The sequence below is a fragment of the Dermacentor albipictus genome, chromosome 5 (genome assembly GCF_038994185.2).
Source record: "Dermacentor albipictus isolate Rhodes 1998 colony chromosome 5, USDA_Dalb.pri_finalv2, whole genome shotgun sequence".
Taxonomy (NCBI): Eukaryota; Metazoa; Arthropoda; class Arachnida; order Ixodida; family Ixodidae; genus Dermacentor; species Dermacentor albipictus.
The window spans coordinates 153,896,975-153,916,061 of NC_091825.1; the positions used below are offsets into that span (position 1 = coordinate 153,896,975).

Consider the following 19,087-nt stretch of genomic DNA (forward strand, 5'->3'; position numbering starts at 1 on the left):
GGGGTGCGATCTTGTACGCGTTCCAAAATAGAACGGAGGCGGTCCGTTCCACCGAGCCGCACACGGTTGGTCAGTTTGAACGGTGAAGAACGCCATGACGTCAACTGTGAAGTGATATCTGTTGTCAATCATTCCGTGTTGTCTGCTATCGGACGAACGCAACGGAACGGACCACCAGTTTCGCGACGGAAAGAACGGACCGCCTCCGTTCGAGTTTGGAACGCGTACAAGATCACACCCCAGAAATCTGGACCACCTGGGTTCTTTACCGTGCACCTAAATCTAAGTACACAGCTGCTTTCACATTGCGCCCCCGTCGAAATGTGGCCGCCATGTCCAGCTTAGCAGCCTCATGCTTAGAAGCCCAACACCACAGCCACTAAGCAACGACAGCAGGTACCATTTTGATGCACACAATGCACTCTTTTTGCTAAACTAGTGTATCAGTCAAGCACACCTTTTAAATGGCTCATTGAACTATGTCTGTTAACCATTATTGAAGCCTTCAAGCAGACAGCACATCAAATTCGTGAAATATGTGTGGACCGAGGTCATTGCTCTGCTCTGTAAAACCCATTTGCAGCACTCCTGTGGCTTAACACGAAGGAGCTATAATAAGCCTAGATTGTTTCTTCATCCCTCAACCTACCCTGTTTCTGCCTATACAGGTGTTGGACATTTACAAACAAGTGTTTGGCGAGGCAGCCCTAGTACGGCCACCCGAGATGCACGTCACTCCTCACTGGCTGAGCATTGGCGGCGCCATTTTGCCCCGTAGAACTCCTGTGCAGGATCCCTTGTTGAGATGCAAAGCGCTTGAAGATCTGCGGCTCCTCCACACTCAGGCGCCTGCCATGGAGGTGAGTCAGCCTGAGATTGCGCACTTTCGTCCATTAAGTGTGATTTGTTTCTATGTAACTCAGGGCCTGGCGAAGTGCCTGGAAAATGGCCTGGCGACATTGCTTGTCGGTCCATCTGGAAGCGGGAAGACGACACTGGTGCGAAGCCTGGCCAGGCTGGTCGGTCATCCCCTGGCTGTCCTGGCAATCGCCACATCAACTGATGCTCTTGAACTCCTCGGTAGCTTCGAGCAGGTAAGTTTCTGCAAGCTGCAAACACTGTCTTTTTCTCTGGAAGATTGTCATGTAGCATTTTGGCAGGTACGCCTATAGGCCATCACAGTGTGGTCTCCCTGCAAAAGGAGAGAGGGAGAAAAAAGTTAATTTTTACATCTATGACAACAAACAAGCATATTAAAGCCATATAAGTAAATACCCAGCAGTCTAACTAGGTTTCTAAAATTTGCTATTTCAGCCAAAATATACAAAAAGCACCTGTTGCCTGCACAGAGAACACAAATAGATCAAATTCATCTCTGAAGAGCGCATAAACTGGTCTACGCTGCTCAATACTCTTTGGAGGTAACATACATGACAGTATTCCCCATACGAGTACAATAGTTACATGCTAATTGAACAGGAAGATGCATCAATGTTCACTTAGGAAAAATGAACTATTCTTCTCAATGCTATGTTATCTCTTCTTTAGTGACACTGAAAATGGTAATAAATAAACAGGTCAGTGTACATGAGACGTAGCATTGGTGTCCTAAATAAACGAGATTAGGCTTGTTTTATGCTCACATTCTAACAAGAAGAACAATTTGCTTTCATTCATGCGCAAATTTGGGCCTTTTTAATGGGTGACTTTGCTGTGGCTCTTTTTAATCTGATAATCAGCACTTTTCATATCTTCTTACAAGTTGTTATTTTACAATTAAATTAACACCCAAGACATCTGTTTACCTTTTTTTGTTTAATAATGCTCCAAACTTATATGCATGAAGCTGCTTGTTAAAGCAAGAAGAGTGCACGCATTTAGTTGTTAGCAGTCTCTATTTGTGTAGTCAAGCATGTGCTGCTATTACATTGTGCTGATACAGTAAAACCTTGTTAAATCGTATGCACTTAGACCGTAGTTTCGTTTTAAAAGCAGTAAAGTGCAATTCCTGACTCAGCGGTCATTGAACATAATGCATTTGTATCCGCATAAACCGTACCAGCTTATTACGTATGTATCGGTTAACGCATAGTGTTTCCACTTTTCGTTGTGCAATTGTCATCCATCAATCGTCATCAATCGTCAGCGGTGCGCCATCCCCATCGGGTGGCCCATCAGAACAACACTCAGAAACCAGAACCACGGCATCAAAGAGCCCTGTGCGTTTGCGTGTGAAGCCACATCAACATCATTTCAGCGTCGTGGAAGCAAGGACTTGTGTCATGTCGAGAGAAAGAGGGAAAGACAAAGGAAAGACAGGGAGGTCTCTCGAAAGAGGAATGGCAATGCAGTTGACGCCATCATGGGCAGATCGGGCAGCTGCGTCTGCTTGATCATTGCTATGTATACCACAGTGACTAGGCAACCACTCATATATTATGTTGTGTCCTTCGTCAATTATGTGATGGTGGGCTTCTCTGATCTCTGCAACGAGCTGAGCATGTGAATGTGTCATGCCAAAGCTAAAAAAAAAGCCCTGGGTGCTCAGCATAGAAGAAAAATTGGACATTGTTCGTGCTATCGAACATGGCACGAAGAAGTCGGCACTGGCACAGAACAGGCATCTACTGTTGACTACAATGTGTGGCACTTGGATTGTGAAGAAGTTGCTTGGCAGCGTTGCTGCAACCGTGAAGAGATGTCGGCTACGAGGTTCGACTTTTTGCCATCGTTGCCTCTGTAGTTGCTGAAGTGTCGACTAGCGACAGGGATGAGGGCGACACGGAAAGCGAGAGCACGGGCGATTCAGGCCCGACAGTGGCAGAAGGTGCGCGTTACATCATCCTCATGAATGCAATCGTTGCGATGAGAACAGCACCCTACAATGAAAAAGGCTGACAGTAATGTCAGGGTGCGGATTACATGCAAATTTTGCCTTGAGGTGTAGCTTCACGGCAGTGCGCATGGTGCTGACATCAAGCTACACCTCAAGGCAAAGTTCTCCGCCATCTAAAGTTTTGTTATCTCCTAGAAACTTCCACCCATGCACGTTGAAGCTACCTCTCCATTTCATGGTCGCCGATTTGCCTCCTGTTGTCGGATCACAATTTTATGTTTTAGCTGTATTAGCAGTTGGCGAATAGTGCATGCTGTGCTAGCGAACCATAACTCGAATCGTGAGAGCTGCACATGATGGCAGTCTTTTACATAGCAGAAGATTGTTAGCATTGCCAAAGAGGTGAGGAACAGAGCCGCTGGCCAAAGATATAGGGTGGAAAAGTCGTGCATCCCCGAGACTTATTTCTGTAGGTTCCATGCACATATATATTTTTTTCTTTCTGGGTTGTTCTAACTTGGGGTCCAGGTTATAGGTACGTGCAAAAACACTATATTTATTGTTGCTCTCATGTCTCCTATTGGCACTTGCATATCCCCACTTGCGTTTTTTTTTCCAAAGACTTGACTGCGATTTTTTTCCCGCCGATATCTGTGTGTATGCTTATAACAAATATCAGATACAGTCAAACTTTGATATAACGAAACTTGACTTAACAATATTTTATTTATTTATTTGAGAAATACTGCCAGCCTTCAGAGAAGGCCGTAGGCAGGAGTGGACAGTACATATGAAAAAAATGATCAAAAATTTGCAGTGTAACAAACTATCTTTATTTCATGGTCTTAGTTCCATTGAAAACAGTGTATTTTTTTCTGCTGTTTATTGAAGTATTTCACACAGCTTCGATTTAGCAGTTTTGAGCAATTTCAAGCATGTACCTGGAACCTGTATAGCTAGCGAGTGTGGCAAAATAAATTATAGAAGTATCTCCCGACGCAGGAGTTATTTGCAAGGCTCTTTCGGCATAAAGAGTAACAGCTGCAAAAACCCCATCGAAGCTTGCGTGCCAGGACATGGCATGTAGGAAACACTGCGGCTGCATAGGCCGTATTAGTAAACAAATTGTGGAGGCTGCAGGGTGCGTGGCAGCTCAGAGTGCTCAGAGAAACACAAGCTGACGATCCCTTCAGCGCAAGAGGGGTAGGGAGGGATTGAATGTGCCTTAGCGTGAGCAAGCACGTACTAAAGGCAGAGGGGCGCGATGGTGCTCCTTCTGCGCCCTCCCCCTAGCACATGTGTCTCCTCCTCTACCCTTGCCATGGCTGCACATGGCTATCTATGCACGGGACACATGCCGTATCTTAAAGGTAACCTGTGGCAAGTGCAAAGGCCGAGCTGATGGTTGGTGCCTTGATGTGCTCCATTCACGTTATCTCAAGTTTTGGAGACATGGTGCAAAGCGTTCACACGCATTGCAACAGTGAGGGTGTGTGGTCGAGTGAGATCTGTTCATGTTGATGCTGCTAAAACTACGAACCGTAATTTGTGTGGTTGTCTCTTTGTTATTGCCATCAACGCTCCGCCTTTCTGGCGAAATTGTGACATTTCTTTTTCTTCTTCAGGATGAATACCCGTAACTTTTTATACTCTTGTTTTTTATTTGTTGGGTAACATCAGATGATCGCTGTGGGGACTACCGGACAGATATAATCGCCTGTCTCACGTGAAAACGACGGCGCAGTTTCTAATTCTGGTACCAACAAATCTCCGCCTCAGTCATTGCAAGCTGCATTCACAGTTCTTGTTGCCAAACCTATTGCGATAAGCATCTTCGCTTTTCTGTCTTACAGCATGAGATGCGTAGTGCCGTTGGTACTGTACTACACGCTTTTATTAGGCGATATCCCAAATGTGCCGCCGTTCCCTGCTGCAGGCAGCGCGATGTGGGCATCATGTTTCGCTTCGGCGGCATCCAGCATCGCCCATCAGCTTGATTTTGTTTTGGTTTAAAGGGACTGAGAACCAATTTTCATGGTAGCTATTTTTTTTTTAGTGCAATGGAAAGCTTACAGTCAGAGTGCTTAATCATGAAGGGCTAATGCGGAAAACACCGTGTAACAGTTTTTATCAGAATTTTTCGATCTGCAGTGAGTACCATATTTACTCGATTCTAACGCGCACCCATTTTCCATGACCAAAAGGGGGAGGGGGGGGAGGGGGAAGCACAATACCGAGTCGTGTGGGGCAATTGATATCACTCGTCGTCACTATCAGACAACTCTTTATTTCTATCAACAGACCAAAGCATTCTATCCTCGGTGCCGTCCATGGCGTTCGAAATCCCGCACTTTTTAAAGGCCTTGTTGACCATGGCAGACGAGATTGTGCACCATGCATCTTTCACCAATCCAGCAAAGCCCTGCAGCGAGGCATGCTTCATTTTATTGGCGGGCGTGAATTCGTGGCAGCCACTGACAAGCCATTCGGTGTAGAGTGCCTGAATTCTATCTTTCACTGGCTTATTCAAACAAACATTGAGCGGCTGGAGCTGCAATGTCATGCTGCCAGGTATCAGGACATGGTCGGTGTTACATGCAGCCAGCTTATCCTTGATGCGCTGGTCAAGGTGGCACCTGAAAACGTTGAGCACAAGCATCCCACGCAGACCCAACCTGCTGCTGGCTCTCTTCCGCCATACATTATCAATCCAGTCAGTGACCAAGTCCGTGGTCATCCAACCTTTTTCATTTGCACGCACAATCATGCCATTTCGAAACACGATTCCTTTCGGGAGCGTCTTCCATCTGAAGATAAGATACGGGGGCAGCTTGTGCCCATCTGCAGTGCAACAAAGCGTTGCGGTGATGACTAGTTTTTCATGGCCGAAAGACAAAATGCGCACTTGCTTCGCCTCCTTCTTTTCAACGGTTGTGGTGGCAGGCATGTCAAAGTAGAGCGGCATCTGATCGGCATTTCCAATCTGTCTGAAGTGGTAGCCGTTTCTAAGGTGCAACTTCAAAACATACCGCTGAAAACTGTGCAATTTTCATATTCTTCGGGCAATTTTTGGCATATCCCTGTCTGTCTTTGAAGAGAAAATGCCTTTCATTTAATAAAATTTGATAGCCAGCACCTGCTCGCTTTAAAGTCACTCCACATGAGCCCTTTGTGTAGGGCTAACTGCATCGCCCGTATTTTGAGCAGATCAGTCATCACAGGCCACTCACTGCTCTTGCACGTATTCCGTGAGCAGCTCTTCTATTTCGGCAAAGCGGCACTGTTTCGGTCCACTGAAACCCTTCCTTGTTGCTTTGCTGGCGAAAATATTCTCCTTCTGTTTGTGCCAGTCCCGTACGCAAGTTTCGGGAACTCCAAACACCCGTGATGCGGCCCGATTTCCGTCCGTCTCTGCGCACATGATAACTTTTTTTAAAATGCAACATCATGGTGGACTCGGCGTGTCTTCGCAGTCGGCACTTACATGCTGATTGAATAAACGCAGAAAACGGGAAGACAGGCAGTAGACTAGGTTACACCTGCGCCTGGTTACATGTACAACATGGAGGTATGCACATGGAGGAAGCTACGGCAGCTAGGCTAGAATTGCGTACGAGGAGCCCATTTTTCTAATGCCGATGGCGATATGGTTACGCGGATTTAGGGTCATACTTGGTTCTAACACGCATGAAATTTTTGAACCTGTTTTATCAGAAAAAAAGTGCACATTAGATTCGAGTAAATGTGGTAAATGCGATCAGCCATGGCGTCTAAGATTTATGACAATGCATGGTGCAACACATACAAATCTCAGACCCTTATGAACCACACTGACTTATTGATCAAAAGTGAAAAGTGGGCGAGTTGGTCCAGTCTTTTCTTGTGCCTTAGCTTGTGTCCCAGCAGTTCGCGCTCCGAATTTAGTCATGATCTGTTTATCTCTATGCGATCTGCACCGCATGCTCAGAACTGTGCTGACTTATGCAACATGAAATGTCCCAGACCCAAAAAGCAACAATCGTTGATTCTCTTGGAAAAAATTGGGTTGGTTGGTGATAGTATGATTGAAGTTTCACCAAAGTATTTTTCACCAAAAAATTTTTTTGCTGGTGTAAGCGCTCTTTGGAGTTCCAGCAAAGAAGCAAAAGTTGGTTGGAGGTAAATTTTTTTTTAATCAAGTGTGAAACTAGATACAATGACAAATATTATTTTAGAATATTGTACTGGCGTGGTTCTTTTAGGTAACGTAATAGGTGAACACATGTGAGGATTTAGCCCATTGTGTGCTAACACGCAAAAAGCACATGCAAAGTAGACAATGATGAAAACGCGACTGAAGTTCTGGTCTGAGTGTGCCTGGTATCAAGCCATGTGTTTTCTCTGAGGTTGCTCTCACCTGCTTTTAGGGAACGTGCTGACAGAGCAGAGTTCCGCTCCCCCTCAGGCAGCAAAGAATTATGAAGAAGCAAAGTAAACTTTAAGAAGGACATTGGGGATGATGGAAAGGAAGCGAGAAATCGCGTGGCACTGCGGCATTCTGCCAGAGTTCTTTTTACCAATGTGGTAAATGAGGAAACAAAACGGCATTTTTCTCAAAGTGCCATTTTTGCATTTTTTGCATTGTTGTGCCTTTTTAGGATGACTGCATACCAGATTATAGTAGAACATTTACAGCTTATAGTGGAGCTAACAGTCTGAACCTAATACAGTAGAATCTCGTTAAACGAAACCTCAAGGGATTAAAGAAATATGTTGCGATTAACAGGTGTTCAGTCTACTGAGAAAGAGGTACAGGACTACATGTCATACATTGTCATAACGCTTTTAGATATGTTAAGCGTTAACAAGTCAATGCAGCAGCTAGTTTTTCGCATGGCTTGGGTGCAGTTGATGGCTACTGGATTGACTGGATGCTTTGCTAGTTTAAGTTTCTGAAGGCGCTGGCAACATATCAAAACAAGAACATAGGTCTTACTGCTTCAGTCGGTGGCGAAATAACATGCAGTCATGCGGGGAGAGTCAAACTCATGAGACAGCGTGTTGTAAAGCCTTCGATATATCAGCTGTCCTTCTTTCGGTCATCTATTGGGCACACCGCTTTTTAACGATGGCTTTCTGGCTAGAAGACAAGTGCTGCAAAAAAGATATACTTCAGGTCCCTCTGCCTTCTGAAAAAAATTGTTTAGAGCTTGCTCTTGTGGTTCTGTTTGCAGAAAGTTGCAAAATCTTTTGTTGCAAATAATGAAAGTCTATTTGTGTTACCAAAATACAAAACTAACCAATCTATAGGCCGTTCTGTATTAAAATTCTAATGTATATTAAAACACTCGTAATGTAATATTGGTGAAAAAAATTTAAATCCTGAAGCTCTCCTCTTATAAGATAAGACAGGTGTGAATATTTTTTTCTTGAGCACTGCTAGTGCAGACCAAATATTTTAGGTTCTGTTTGAAGGCAGTAATATATAGAATACCCCTGCCAATTTACCTAAATAGTCATCCTGTCTAGAGTTGGTGAGAAAAAGTATGTTGAAATCTGAAACTTATTTAAAATTCCATACATAATTAGAAAAGCTATTGAAAATAGTGCATTGGAAAAACTATTGAAAGTTAAGCAGTGAAACCAAGGTGACACATTTACCTTACTGTGCCCGCTTATCTGTTTGCTTACTTGAGGAACAGCAAAGAGACAGAAGCTTCTTTTTCTTATATTCTCTTTTTTTTGTGCGTTTAGTTAGAGGAAGTTAGACACATCAGCATTGGGATGCCTCCTTTTCCCTAGAAGGAAGTTCATGAGTGGCACAAAAATGTTGGACATCGATCTGTGACACCATTACTGGCAGCTATGGAGTAGCCAGCACTAATGAAAAAGTGAATTGTAGTGGCATAATTTTCTGTAAGAGTACCGTGTGCACATTAACCATCTTGCCTGGGAATTTATTATTATCGTTGTGTCTGTGAATTTAGTCGTAACTCATTAGCTTTTTTTGAATGTGTGCATGTGTCTAAAATGCTGACTGTGACTCGCAACTTCACATGTCCACAGCATCTTTAGCATACCATGATGAAAAAACAAATTTGTCTGAAATTGTAAATTCTGCAGCACTCCCTGTACAATTCTTATTTAGCCTTGTCTAATTAACACATTTTTTTACTGCTGAAAGGCACTTTGGGGTATACTTGAGATTGATGGCAATGTTGAAGTGCCGCAAACCTAACCTGGAGCTGAATCGCAATGTTAATTTTTGGGAATATGGAGGCTGGCGCACTGGTACAACTGATCTAAAAAAAAAAATAGCTGGTGATGTGTGTGCAAAATGCTGTAGATGTGCCTCTTCTCAGGTGGTATATCTTAGTAGATAAAATTTGGCATCAGTTTTTGAAGGGCTTTTACACTTATCATTAAAGATCATTCATCATTAACATAAACTTTCTTGTGTTTATGCTTATCATTTGGGTTTCACTTGTGGATATGTTGACAGTTTCATTACAAGGGGGTACAGGCAAGGCTTATAGTATTTAACATGTTTGGAAGTTGCATTGCTCCAGATGTGGGTTTATATCAACAGTACGCGGGCACATTTTAATGGCCGTCGATTTAGTGACTGTCAAGGTTAATGCTATTGAACTCAAAGGAGTTGCGTTGCTAGTACTCTGCAAACTCAGTGGCCAGAGATTTTTCAGTAATTTGACACCAAGCATTTGTGTTACTGCCATCCCCACTGGAAGCTCTGTATCTCTGAAAGGAACCAGGCAAGTAGATAACTTAAAGTGAAGTAAAGGTTATTTTTGTTGCTGCACAGTGTTTTTTTTTATGTTCAATGAAACGGCTTTAGATCTTTAGTCACAATCATTTACCGCTGTTTTCATGGGCTGGGCATCCATGTTGTATAAGTGCTCTGGCAACATTGAGATTGCTGGCTTGGGTGTTTTCATCATGGCATGATTATGGAGAATCACTTTTATGGAATTCCGCAAGGTGGAAGAAGTGCCACGAAAGGAAAAAATTGTCATCCAGTCGAATGTAGCATTAAGCTGCAAAGGAAACCCATATGGGTTTCTCAGAAAGAACGCTTTGCAGTTGAGGAAAAATTCATCCTGATCGTCATGGACCAGGACAAATTTTTTCCTCAACTGCAAAGCATTCTTTCTGAGAAGCTCGTGTGGATTTCCTTTGTAGCTTCATGATACATTCAGGTGCATGCCAATTTTTTCCCTTTCATGGAATAGATTGTGCGCTCTTCCTTCATTCATGTAAGAGAACTAGTTTCTTATTATTACTTTTGTCAAACATTTTTTGTCATGGAACTATAGTGCAAACTGGCTGCCGATAAAAGTGTGCATCGCCACTGTTCAAAGGCCTTCGAGATTGTGATAGACAAGTGTCACTTTATTGACTTGACAGACTGTTGACTCTGTATTCATTGAAGCTTTCTACGTAGCAGTACCCACTCAGCCATTCAGCCAAGAGACTATAGATTTGAGGGCCTTTGAAATGCCCATGTGACACTAGTATTAGATTCTTAGTCAACATATGTGCCCTAACAAAATGGATATTGTAAGCCATTGTAGCGATATGGCTGTGATTTGCTTTGGTATACCATTGTTCCTGAAATAGGTGAGAGATGATAAAGTGAAGTGGTGGCTACAGTGTTTACTTGGCCAACGACATAGTGGTGCCTTCCAAAGTTCTTTTCTAACCCTGCCCATGCTTAACAGGACCTCTAACCAGACCCCATTGGTAATTTTGGCTATATGCTGGAAGTTGTGAAGTGCCATCCAGATAGTATTTTACAAGCCAAGATGGAAGCGACTGAAATAATGGAAGGCTATTATGCAATGAGGCAGTATACCCTCCCCGTAGCAGATCTTTCTCTGTTGCCTTCACTGGCAGCTGCAAACGACATTGCTCACCTGCCGTCTCCCACATAGGAGTTGAGGACATGCCCCATTTTTTTTTTTGTTGTGACTCTTCCTTCTGGGACTGTCTCCCTTGTCTTTCTGCTGCTTAGCACATTTCCTGAGGTAATTATGCACGCTCTGCATTTCACATGACTCGCAAAGTTTGTTCTTCTGCTGGCTATTTGTGTGCTGCAGGCAAAACGCCTGTCACATGGAAGCACCATGTGTGCGATTCCATCTAGTGAGTGGGCCGAGGCTCTCCAGCAAGAAAGGTGCACATGCTCTTGTTTGGATTTTCAACTGTTTTAGTGGCATATGTCAATGTTGTACTTTGCAGACATGATTGTCATCGAATGGTCTGCCCATTGTACTATGTCTGTTTGAAATGCCCATGCTTTGCAAGAAGCCTCTCACAGGGTGACGATTATGGCATATTGGCGACTCCAGAATTCGTTACTTGTGCTGGCAACACCGTACAAGATAACAAAGATGGCTACGACATCCAGGTTCACAGCGACTCTTCCGCTTGATGCTGTGCTCACGTTTATCGTTTGTGGTGCGGAATCGAGGTGTTTCGTCGAAGCCAAACGGGTCCTTTCTGCTGATCACCTTATTTAGATTGGACTCGAGGATTTCAGCGATGAAACCACGGAAATAGTTGCACTGTGCATACAGACGTCCGGCCTGCCCAACGAGCCGCATCAGATTTTTTAGGCAAAGAGCCTTTCACGCAAGCTGGAGGTTAAAAATAAGAGAAGTGTGTCTGTATAGCAAGTCTCTGAAAGGTGCAAGCATTTGTTCGCGGTGTTGCTCCCCTGGTACATGTACTGTGCTTCTTTGTTTTCAACCTTCATAGGCAGCTCCGCACTGCGACTCATGTTGTAGTGTACCACATATAGCATCCCGCACTAAATAGGCAGTAACGTCTGCCATTATTTGAGAAGCTAAATAAGCATATTCTGCGCTGATAAAATGACACTAAAAAGTAATGTTACCTGGCCAGTGTGTCTTGGGTTAAAAACAAATTGGAGTTCCATTTGTGAGTCGGGGTGCATTTTTCTTTCAACACCCAGTATGCAGTGTTCGACGTAGGGCCCGGGCCCGTAAGCACAGCAGACACCTGCCACCCGAAGGAATTCTTAAAACCCTGATGAAATGTGAGAAGTCGTTAACAACCAGTCGGACCAAGTTTGGTTTATTCCAACAGGTTTCCCAATATAATTGAGGGGTTTCTTCGGGCAAAATCACTTGTATTAATGTAAATGCATGGCATGGAAATGAATTCAACCAATTTTAATGGAATTTAGCTGTATGCAAATTGTCGAAAAGCAAACTAGTGGCACTGTGTGCAGGTTAAATGCTCCAAAGCTGGAACGAGCGCTGTTTGCATTTGCTTCTAAATTTCTTGTAAGCAAATAAATGGAAAACTCATTGTATTGAATGAGAAAACAGCATCTTCTGCTTGCAGTGATAAACTAAAGCATGCTATGAAAATGAATATGTCACCTCGTGGTATGTGTCATGATCAACTTCCGGTCTTCCAAGGTAGTTATCATTCCTGCTACCGTGCTTCCTGCTACAGAAATTTTTTTACATTCATTTTTTTTATTTTTGGACTTGTTCATGGTGTCATTACGACTATTTGAAAACTACGAGGCATTCAGGGAGTGCTGTGATGGGAGCCCCTCTTTCGTTTCAATCTTGAACCTGGATCACATTTCTCGGTGTGGCTGCTAGGCATCGAGCATTTGCTTGGAGTCGTGCATATTAACGGTAATTTCTACAGAAAATAATGCATAAGTTGATATGAAAGCTGTCACCATTAATCTTGTCTGTCAATGACAGATTTAAACATGAGGTGATTTTAATTTACGCTGGGCTACTCGTATGTGTATTGCCATTGTAAATGCAATGTTATAATTTGCTTGACTACACGTTTAAATGAAACAAATATCTTTGATGTATGTGAAAATTGGCAAGAAAAGTCAGGCTGATTTCTGAAGTGAACATTTCTGAGGCATGGCAAGGAGTTTGAGTACCAGAATAGCAATGGTAAGGAGTCGTGTATACTTCTTCAGGCCAAGAAACAAGAAAAAATAAGAATGCCGCCATTCTTATGGATAAAAGGAATGTGCAGTCTGCAAGCCTGAATATGCATAATTTTGTTCGGACTTCTCTATTATTTTGTGGCACATTATACATGTTGATGCAATTCAAGTGCTACAGCAGTGCCCTGTGCCATCAAAAATGTACTGTCTTCATACTCAAGACAGTTTCATTTCACGGTGAAGCTTTAACACTTTATTAGTCTGAAATGTGGCTACAAATGGGCCATTAGGGCATCTAAGATACTGCTACACACTTGGCTTATGAAATCAAACCTAACCCATCATATTGAAGGGAGAAACATTGTGCAGTTTGAAGCAAGTGTGTGACTTTGTAGCATGAGAAAAATATAATGGGGACAAAGCGCAACATTTCCCTTAGTTTCTGTATTATGGAAGATTCGAGAGCACTGCTTGCACATGTGCAATGGAGGCTTCACTGCATTGCATGGGGAAAAAAAATGTGTAGGACCTCAACTTCTAAGCCTGCGGATGTGAAGAAGGCACAGTGAGGTGTGGGCATACTTACAAAGGCACCATCTGGTCAACGGGCAGCTGCAGGGGCGTCGCACCAGGGGAGCCCCGTGGATCTGTGTCTAGCACGAGAAGCAGTGCAGGGTTGACTGTGGCGTGCACAAAAGCCACATGCATGGCAACCTGGTGCGGTAGGGGTGCCTTGGGCTGAACGAGCGTCACCACAAACAGTGGCCCCCAGAAGAGCATGTAGGCAGCCAGCAGCAGACCGAAGGCGCGCAGCCGCCGCAGCCCCCACCGCTCCTGGCGCTCCACGTAGTCCTTTAAGAAAAGCACTTGCCTTTAACCTCAGGGCAAACAGGCAAGCCTCGTTTAAAAAGAGAGATTATGCGTACGTATTTGTTGGGTTGAGCTCCTCTCTAAATGTGGATTCATGCAGTGGCTCTAGCCGCTGATTTAGAGTCCACGGACGTAGTGGGCGACTCTGCCCATCGTTAATGCGCCTCTACGCTGTCTCTATGCTGACTTCCCCTCACTTTTGTGTGACTGCTCGGTTGGCTGAGATTTCTCTGTATTTTAATCCCTGTGTCATGTCGAGCTTTTTGCCTCACTAGTTGTTGGAAGGGTTGTTTGCCGCCCATGCTTTTCTGCATGCGGGAGAGAGCTTCTCGAGAAGGGCGACTGCCCATCCGTGTAGCGTGGGAGGAGGCGGTGCGCCGTCATCGAGCACCGTGTATATTACCGTGAGTGTGCCGCCATCGCGTGCCTGACGGAAACGCAGCCAGCGATGGCGAGACGTTGCACGCACCTGCATGGTCCGGTCACCTGGCGAGGAGACCATCATTGCAGTGACGAGCGAGGCGACGCGCGCGGCCTCCACCTTGGAGCGGCATAGATCCCGGTGCAGCCGCCGCAGGTGCAGGGCGGTGAGGAGCACGCAGAGCGCGTTGACGGCCACCCAGAGCAGGCCGAGCACGTAGTGCGGTCCCGGCTGCACGGGGCAGAGGTGCGCGGCGCGGGCGCCCGCCAGGAACGTCGGTCCCAGCTGGACGGTGACCGACGCGAACCACACGAGGAAAAGCGCGAGCGCGAGGCACTGCGGCGAGTCCGGGCCGCCGTCGCTGAGCACCCACGTGAGCAGGTTTACTGTGGAGACGGTGACGAGCAGCAGGAAGGCCGACTCAAGCACGGGGCACCGCGGCGGCGCCCGTTGGCACAGGAGCAGGGCGAGGCCTAGCGGTAGTAGTAGACCGGCGCGCGTGCAGTCGACGAGGCCCTGATGGAAGAGCAGGCCCTGCGCCCAGCCGCGGCGGCGGGCGGCCACCTGGCCCATGAGCAGGCAGTTGGTGCCCATGCCGAGGGCGGCGAGCGCTAGCAGCAACGCCGCTTCGGCCGCTGCGCCGCCCGCCCAGGGCCCGGCCCACGGGCCCGAGCACGCCGAGCTCCCGTTGCCCGACGCCACGCTGGTCACGCCGCTTCTCTCCTCGCGGCAGCCATGCGCGCCGCTCTCCCTGCGCGGGTCGCCGAGGAAGGGCGGGATGGAGTCCCCTGGCGGCAGTTGCGGCAAACGTTATCAAGGAATGTGACGCACAGGGGAAGTGATGGCTTCATCCCGCTGCTCTCCTCTTTCTCGAGCCTTCTCGTGCGCTTTCGACTCCTTTATTATTATTTTTTTTTTGTCGTTTGAGTCTGCGCGTCTCGCCGGCGCTCTGGTCGAGGCTCGCTGCGCGTAATGAACGCTCCACACGGATGCCGTGGCTAGATATTAAACGCACGAAAGCACTGAGACGAGTATCATTGTTAAAGTCACACCTCGGCTCCTGTCTGCGTGTGTTTTGCACAAGTGGCCCGCACGTCAATTGCGCCAGTATTTCCTTTAGTATTTGCTAGTAAGGTTAAGCGACGATGTATCCATCATCAACTGAAAACGCTGTGCTGGTTTGCTCCTGTAAAGCTTGTTTTTCTGTTCGTCATGGGTGTTCACTAGTATAGCCTGTTTGAAGGGGGAGGTTATATGAGCGGAATGATAATCGCCCACTGCTCCTTTCCATCCCGAATTTTTTTCTTTTTCCTTAAATAAGCTTTTATGCTGATCCTCTATAAATGCTCCCACATTGTACCATCTGCTGTTTATGCAAAGTTGGCCGCACTCTTTGTGTCAAAGAAACAGATGTTCACATGCCTTCTTTGGCTTGAAACTTGTTTTCAATGATGATTACATGCCAGTGCGTAATACAAGAGTTACTCGCTCTGTATTTTAATAGTGTTTATGTGCCACCTGGCAGTGCCATCTTTCTTGGTTTCTTGTGTAACCTTAGTTTAGCTGCATCCCAGTAAAGAACAACAACTGCACTAGTTCAGGATAAAATGGTAGAAATGAAATTGAATGTTTTTCACTTTTCATGTGGCCCTACAGCGCAATTGGCTGCCATATAAATAGTCGTGTAGGCACTACTAGGCATTGTGTATTTTAGTTTCAATGACTTTGCACTTTTTTTTTCCTGAATTTATGTGTTCGAAAGCTGCCTCCTGGGGCAGAATCTTATGACGGTTTGGAAAGCGAGCTATTCACTTGGCCTTATGCAATTGGTAAGGATTGTGCTTGCATCACCGGCTGGCAGAGTCTGCGAGGTGGCACCGCAAATTATGAACACATCACGCATCTGTCAATCATTTTCAAAGCGAACTCATCGTTGGCTAAGCGCAGAACTGGCGAAGAAGTAGTTTGCTTTGGATTCGGTTGCCGTGACTAGGCTGTTAGCTTGTGACCCTGGCAGTGTGACCCTGGAGACACACAGGCATCAAGCCCGTGCTTCGGTTGCTTTGGGGGATATCACAAGCAGTCGCGTGGAGACGACTACAAACTTATACGTATCCGCACCCGGTTATGGCGAACCACATGTTCCCCGAGGCCAGGAGCGATAAATGTAATCTTTGTGGGGCGAGAGGGACCCTTGACCACATAATATGGGAATGTCCGTACTCTCCCGGGGGAACGCACAAAATAGATAGTAGAGACACCTGGGAGACCCTGCTGCGCAGCTCGGACTCTGAGCTCCAGCTCCGGCTCGTCCAACTGGCCGAAGAGGCTGCTGGGACCCAAGACCTCCCAGCCTGCATCTCAGGCGGCGGCACTCGCCCCCGGACCTGCGTGTCGGGGGGTGGGTAGATCGCCTTTTCTGTTGGACATTAAAGTTTATTCTATCTATCTTGCCCTTGTCATCTGCTTGGCATTGCTCTCAGTGCCGACGACGGCGGGAAGTGCTTTACATGTTCAAAAAAAGCAAAGAAAATTATTTGCACCGCTTCTGTCGGCTTTCTAAGCAGACCTTTCGCAGGCTATGCTACGAACTAGAAGAGGCTTGGGTACAAGTGTACCAGTGGCCATTCCACAGAGAGGAAGGAACTGCACACTACAGTTCATCGCCACCGGCCTGGAGTGAGAAGCAAAACATTATTGCAATGGCCTCAATTTCTGCTGCTGACACTGTCCACGAAGGAGCTCTTGCAATTACTGTGTCGGCCAGTAGAAAGGCTGGGTCAGCTTTCCTGTGACCCCGCTGTCAAAGCCAGTGCCAAGCAGATATTAGCATGGCGAGATCGAATTCCCCATGCTATCGCCAGCATCCATAGCTTGCAGAACCCCATTCAGCAGTCAGAAGGATTCAACCTAGGCAGCTCCAGTGTTTCCTTTGTTCAACAGGTAAAACTTCAGAGTCAGGACAGGAAGGTTGCAGAGATCTCTTATTTGGCTGTGCTTCTTGCTCTAGTTCGGGAGTGCCACACTTTTGTCTTCAATTTCACAGTATAGCAGGCGCCGTCAACACCATACTCTTTGATATTACTTCGTGCAGGCAATGCAAGGCCCGTATGTCGATAATGTTCGATTTCATGTTCCATTGCTTCTATCACGAGATGCTCCGTGAGACAGATAGCGGCACTGCGGCGGCATGCGAGTCATGTCTGAGCCGATGATGAAAGGCGAAAAAAAGAAGGAAAAGTGATATAGACTGTTTGTAAAGGCGGCCCTAAGAAGCAGTTCACGGTTCTGTTGCACTCACTACTTAAAGTCCTGGCAGTGCATTCCTGGCGCGTGCATCGTGCAAGCTTCTGGTAGCAGACGACATAGCGCTGTGTTCTGCCAACTCATTTACGCTTGCAATACCACCTGGCAACTGAGAAAGAAAAAGAATGACATTAAAAATCACTTTAAGCACTGTGTAAATGCCCAGCACAGCACGTTTACACTTTAAAGCTTGCTAGATAACATTTAATTATATTTTATATTTAGTAAGCAAGTAGAAAAATTGCGCAGTTCTTCGACTAGCTGCAATATGACGACACGCACATCAGAGGTGGTACCATCTTATCTACTGACCGCATCCTCCCCTTTTTCCAACTCCAACTTGGAAGCGGCCCATTTAGTCACGGAAGCGGCAAAGTGAACCATTTGCTTTGCAAACCGTTTAAGATTCTGCCCAAGATTGTGAAGTTTTATTTTGGAATGCAGTCCCTGGGCAGTCAAGTGCAGCTGCTGTATACGAATGAAGGGGTACTAAAGAGGAATAGTAAGTTAAGCAATATTTATAAATTATGCTCCTGTAATAGCAAAATGCCCATCTTCACCATTAGGAAAAAGCCAAAAGGAAAGAAGGGTGGCAGTGTTGTCTTCAGTTTGCACACCAGCTCACTGTGATGTCTTGGATTTTTACAGCATCTATTTGGTCTGATGGACTGTTTGTCAGCTGTGGAGGGCTGTATTGCATTCTAGAAGAACCAGAGGCTTCACCCAAGATGTTTCAACTTTTTTTACTCTAGAACCAAGTACAGAAACGTACTTTAAAACCTTTGACATCACACTGACTTACCGTCACAGAGGTTTGGGTAGGAAAATTGTTGATGGAAAGCTTGGCCTTTGGTTCCTTTATTAATAATGAAAATTTTTCTGACAGTAAAATAAAAATGGTCATTAAATAAATACTTCACCAGTCTAAACTGACATAGTGTTGCTCATTACTACCTCTTTGTCACGCTTGACACTTCATGGCATCAAGCGTGATGTACTCAAATGGAAAGCTTGTTCTTGTGTCTGTGTTTTGTATGCGTGCTTTTTTTAAGCATGAAACTTCTGCTTAAATGATGTTGCAGCACTGGCTGGACATTGACATCAATGGTGCTGCTTGCGGTTCTCTAGTGTGCAGTCATTGCTCATCATGGGGCTGCAAACTTCCACTTAAGCATTTTGCCATGAAATGCTGATAAAATAATTAATGGAAGCATTGCCAAGATGAGGGTCAAAAATAATATTCTTCAGCAGCAGATAACATTTCCATCTGCGCCATCTAGATGAACTCTGCCTGGCACTTTTCCACATTTGCTTCCCTGCTTGCTATGATCATGTCCAGCTTTGTCCTTCTGTTCAGAGAAAAACACAAATCCATAACTCAATGTTAATTATAAATCGCTGCCAGTCATTTGCCTTATCTTCTCTTTTTTTATGTTGTTGTCATCTTAGTTATCCTGCACTAGGAAGGTTTCTTCAGAGTAAGAGTCATCCATTCGTGGCAGCCTCAACAAGCAGGGTGTCGAGAGTATCTGTAGTTTAAAAGGGATATTTTTCTATATAATAGAGTGAAACACGGGGCAATAGGAGCTGTGCCTGCAGTGTGACAGCTTTTCGATTTAGCTGAAATTTTGAGGCATTTGAGTTTGAATTAATGAGGGTGTATTGTTATTGAAGGCCACATAGAAAATAGTTTTATTACCGTTAC

At 45.4% G+C, this 19,087-nt stretch overlaps 2 protein-coding genes across 5 annotated transcripts in view; one reads left to right on the forward strand and one right to left on the reverse strand.

Moving 5' to 3' along the window:
- Nucleotides 1-19,087, forward strand: part of LOC135902333 (midasin) — a 369,755-nt gene that overhangs the window by 134,433 nt on the left and 216,235 nt on the right. For 2 of the 4 annotated variants that reach the window (XM_065432314.1, XM_065432315.1), the window contains exons 28-29: nt 669-860; nt 924-1,094. In XM_065432314.1, coding sequence (XP_065288386.1) covers nt 669-860; nt 924-1,094 — 363 coding nt within the window. Of the gene's footprint in view, nt 1-668; nt 1,095-19,087 lie in introns of all 4 variants that reach the window. The other 2 variants (XM_065432311.1, XM_065432313.1) reach the window with 1 other exon arrangement.
- LOC135902361 (uncharacterized) lies at nt 1,030-17,737 on the reverse strand. Its single transcript, XM_070539000.1, has 4 exons — nt 17,695-17,737; nt 14,125-14,864; nt 13,372-13,637; nt 1,030-1,192 (listed from the first exon to the last, which is right to left on the reverse strand). The coding sequence occupies exons 1-4, from the start codon at nt 17,735-17,737 to the stop codon at nt 1,177-1,179; spliced, it is 1,065 nt and encodes a 354-aa protein (XP_070395101.1). The 3' UTR covers nt 1,030-1,176.

Bases quoted from the DNA above. Each gene is read 5' to 3' on its own strand.
- LOC135902361 (XM_070539000.1), bottom strand. From the start codon at position 17,737: ATGGGCCGCTTCCAAGTTGGAGTTGGAAAAAGGGGAGGATGCG. The intron at 14,865-17,694 runs GTCAGTAGATAA...AACTGCCGCCAG, and splicing joins TGGAAAAAGGGGAGGATGCG to GGGACTCCATCCCGCCCTTC. The intron at 13,638-14,124 runs GTGCGTGCAACG...CTTTTCTTAAAG, and splicing joins CAGGTGACCGGACCATGCAG to GACTACGTGGAGCGCCAGGA.